This window comes from Myotis brandtii, unplaced genomic scaffold (assembly GCF_000412655.1).
Source record: "Myotis brandtii unplaced genomic scaffold, ASM41265v1 scaffold1738, whole genome shotgun sequence".
Lineage (NCBI taxonomy): Eukaryota > Metazoa > Chordata > Mammalia > Chiroptera > Vespertilionidae > Myotis > Myotis brandtii.
In genome coordinates, this window is record NW_005356425.1 from 145,109 (window position 1) to 148,555 (window position 3,447).

General features: G+C 63.0%; 2 protein-coding genes across 3 annotated transcripts; one reads left to right on the top strand and one right to left on the bottom strand.

Moving 5' to 3' along the window:
• Positions 1 to 641: 641 nt before the first annotated feature.
• TNFRSF12A (tumor necrosis factor receptor superfamily, member 12A) lies at positions 642 to 1,810 on the top strand (the record flags this gene model as incomplete). The annotated part of the gene is made up of 3 exons (XM_005863186.2): positions 642 to 759; positions 975 to 1,109; positions 1,192 to 1,810. Coding segments are annotated over 3 exons (309 nt in total), but the record flags the coding sequence as incomplete, so codon positions are not given.
• A 233-nt stretch (positions 1,811 to 2,043) lies between these two features.
• Positions 2,044 to 3,441, bottom strand: HCFC1R1 (host cell factor C1 regulator 1 (XPO1 dependent)). Of its 2 annotated transcripts, XM_005863178.2 has the most exons (4): positions 3,238 to 3,441; positions 2,905 to 2,961; positions 2,663 to 2,791; positions 2,044 to 2,410 (listed from the first exon to the last, which is right to left on the bottom strand). In XM_005863178.2, the coding sequence occupies exons 1-4, from the start codon at positions 3,306 to 3,308 to the stop codon at positions 2,275 to 2,277; spliced, it is 393 nt and encodes a 130-aa protein (XP_005863240.1). In that variant the 5' UTR covers positions 3,309 to 3,441; the 3' UTR covers positions 2,044 to 2,274. The 2 variants fall into 2 exon arrangements, with proteins under 2 accessions (XP_005863240.1, XP_005863241.1); XM_005863179.2 differs by lacking the exon at positions 2,905 to 2,961.
• Between the last annotated feature and the right edge of the window lie 6 nt (positions 3,442 to 3,447).

Sequence of the window (3,447 nt, forward strand, 5' to 3'; positions counted from 1 at the left end):
GGGGAACCCCGGACTGGGGATGCGGGAGCCGGTTTGGGGGAGCTAGAGGAGGGGGCAGAACTGGGGGGTGCACGGGATCGGGGGTCAGGTAGTTCCCAGACACCGCGCTTCCTGGCCAGGGGAGGTCCCGTCTCTCTCCGAGCTTCCTTCCCAGTCCCGGCCTCAGTTTCCTGCCGGTCCAACTCGGACTCGGAAGTGGAGAAAGTTTGAAGGCGGGATGTCTCGTCCGGTGAGGGGGCAGGCCCCCAGCCTGGTCAGTACCGGGCCTGCCCAGCCCCAAGGACCGGAGTCGGGGTGGGGTGTCGAGAGGCACGGGGGTCTGTGTCCCCCACACCATGTGGGGTGCTCCCTTCCATCCGGTGACTTCAGTGCCCAGCTATGCGGGGGGGAGGGACCGGGGTCGGGCCCGGTGCCCAGGAATGAGTCACTCGCCGGCGGCGGAGGGGGGGGGCGGTTAGGAGGGACCTGACCCCCCCAGCCTCCTGCCCGCCGGCTCCCCCACCCCGCGCTGCCGTATCCCGGTCGGGCGGTGCGGTCACCTGTGAGGAATGCGGGAAGAGGGCGCCGGTGACTCACGTTATACGAGCCGCCGACCCAGACCTCGGCCCCCAGAATAGCCGCGCCCCGCCCCCAGCCTCTGATCCCCTTCCCCAGGCACCACTCCCTGCTCCCGCGGCAGCTCCTGGAGCGAGGACCTCGACAAGTGCATGAACTGCGAGTCATGTCCAGCCCTACCGCATAGCGACTTCTGCCGGGGATGTGAGTGGGGGCGGGGCCCGAGGCGAGCGGACCCCAGCATAGGGGAGAGTTGCTGGGATAGAGAGGGGAGCAGGTGGCTTTAGATCGGGGGAATTAAGGTGGGAGGCGAATGGGGAAGGGGCGCCAATCCGGGTAGGGGAAGACTTGAGGCTCAGCTCTAGGGGGTGGGGCTGGTCCGGAGAGGGGTGAGGTCTGACTCTGAGTCCTGCCTGCAGGTGCTGGGGCTCCTTCAGCCTCCTTTGGGCTGTTGTGGCCCATCTTGGGGGGCGCCTTGAGCCTAGCCCTTGTGCTGGGGCTGCTTTCTGGCTTCCTGGTCTGGAGACGGTGCCGCAGGAGAGAGAAGTTTACCAGTAAGTGTGCCCGTCCCCCTTGCCCCGCCATCACTCCTCAGCATGTCCCCAGCTCTTGATGACCCCTCTTCTTATTGTGCAGCCCCCATCGAGGAGACCGGCGGGGAGGGCTGTCCCGGCGCAGCGCTGATCCAGTGACCATGAGCTTCCCTGGTCATCAGGAAACTGTGCCCACCCGCCATTCATTCATTCATTCATTCATTGTGGAGCCAGCCCTCGCCTCCCAGACAACTAGAGCCATGCTACTCCCATCACAGGAGTGTGCAGGAGGGGGGGACAGGTGAATCACTTATCCGAGGCCTGGGTCCAGGCTTCAGAGGAACCTTCCAAGGTATCTGACTGCGCTGTCTCTGGCTCCAGGACAGAAAAGGAGACCCAGGCTGGCTCACACCAGATGGCTGACACTAGGAACTGCAACATTTGCACAAAGGCCCCCGATCCCCATGGCTTGGGGGTCAGGCTGAAGTGAGGCACAGACAGAACACCAGGTCCCACCCACTCCTATGTGCTGAAATCCCAGCACTGGGGTCTCAGCCTGGGGGGCTAGGGACCTGTTCCTAACACTAGGGGGCTGGCCCTCTAGGGGGGCTGGCTTTGAGACACTGCCCCCACCAACCCTCAAAGGAGGGGAGATATTTATTTTGGGTAGAAAGTTTGGAGGGGCGGGAGAATTTATTAATAAAAGAATCTTTAACTTTAAATGGATTGGAGAGTGGCATGATTCCCCAGCCTGAGCTGGAGGGAGGAGTGAGTCAGCCTCGGGGGCGGGGGTGAGGCTCTGACTCACACATTCTCAATGCCTGAGCCCAGCCTGCCAGGACCTGGGCAGACCCTGACCGCTTTCCGGGGAAGATCTTGAGGAGAAACTGAAGCATCTTGTGCCCCAGTCTTGCCCTCTCTTCCCAAAGGCCCCAGGTTCCAGACTGAAGCCATCATCTGCTCAGCAATGTTTATTCATTTCTTCTGTGGGGGGGATGGGGGAGAATGCCTCCCTTTTCATGCTACTGTCCCTCCTACCCCAGGCTCTGTCTTTGTTGGGGGAAGGTCTTGATGCTCACAGGCCTGGTCTGGAGGAAAAGCAGGACAGCTGTTCCCTTCATGAGGGTGTTGATCTCCCCCGTTGTGGGGGAGAAGCAGCGTGGGCAGGTACACGGTCTGCCGGCCCTCAGGGCTCCATTATTTCCCCAGCTGGGGTTGCAGGGTAGTGGGAGGCAGGGGTGTCCCCCAGCCTCAGCAGCCTCAGAGCCTCAGGGATCAGGTTTCCAGGGTAGCGCCAGAGGAGCAGTTCAGAGCAAGGGCTCCTGGAAGAGGAAACGACAGTGAGGGCATAGGGCTGAGGGTGGCCTGGCAGAGCCTCCTCCTACCAGGTTCAGGTCCCCCAGGGCTCCTGGGCTGCCTCTACCTTCTAAGGAGCCAAGAGGAGAAACGACAGCGGTTGGCTAGAAGCTAAAAATAGCAGGATGAGGCAAGGCCTGGAGGCTGGCTCCCAGGAGGTGTGATCCTCCAGAAGGCCCGGTCAGCGGATAGGTCAGCGGATAGCGGATGGTGCTTACCTGAGTCGGGGCAGAGCTGGGGAGAATGCCAGGGGGGGGCTGCAGTAAGGGTGGTCATTATGCAGGCTGAGCTGAGAGAAGTGGGTGGCCATATTCTCCTCGGACAGGAACTGCTTGCGCTGGGGCTCCCTGGGGAGAGACCAGGAGGCAGGTAGGCTGGGATATGCGGAGGGGAGGCAGGACGATGGGGACCTGAGTTGCCAGAGGTCTTGTTGGGAGTCCCTCCCTGTCCCCAGACTCACTGCTCCTCCTTCAGACGCCGTTTGGTGCTCAGGGGCACAGCTCCTCGCAGAGGGGAGCTAGGGAGAAAAGAGAGCCAGGTGCACCCCACCCTCTCGGCCCCATGCCAGGATCTGCCAGCCTGAGCCAGGAACGTCCGCCAGGAATCCCCCAGCCCATGTCTCAGCTGACGCCTAAGTCACCCCCACTCTCTGGAAGTCTCCAAACCGGACTCAGCTCCTGCCCAAGTCCTGCTGATTTGCCCCACTGTGTGTCATCTTGCAGACGAGCCCCGAGCCCCCAGCCAAAGCTCTTGCGCCCCTGGGCGAGGCCCACCTGGGGGCCCCCATACACACCTCGCGTTCAGGCTTCGAGGCACCCCCGAGTCGCTCGGGGAGCCACGCTCCAGGGGCTGCTGAAGGATCATTGGAGTTCGGGGTCCTGGGGCAGAGGGTGGGATGCGGGAGGCAGAGGCGGAGCTCCGGAGGCGTGGCCACAAGCGGGGGGCGTGGCTTTAGGTGCGCGCAGCAGCGAGATTCCGCGCGGCGCGGAAGACGGGTGGCGCG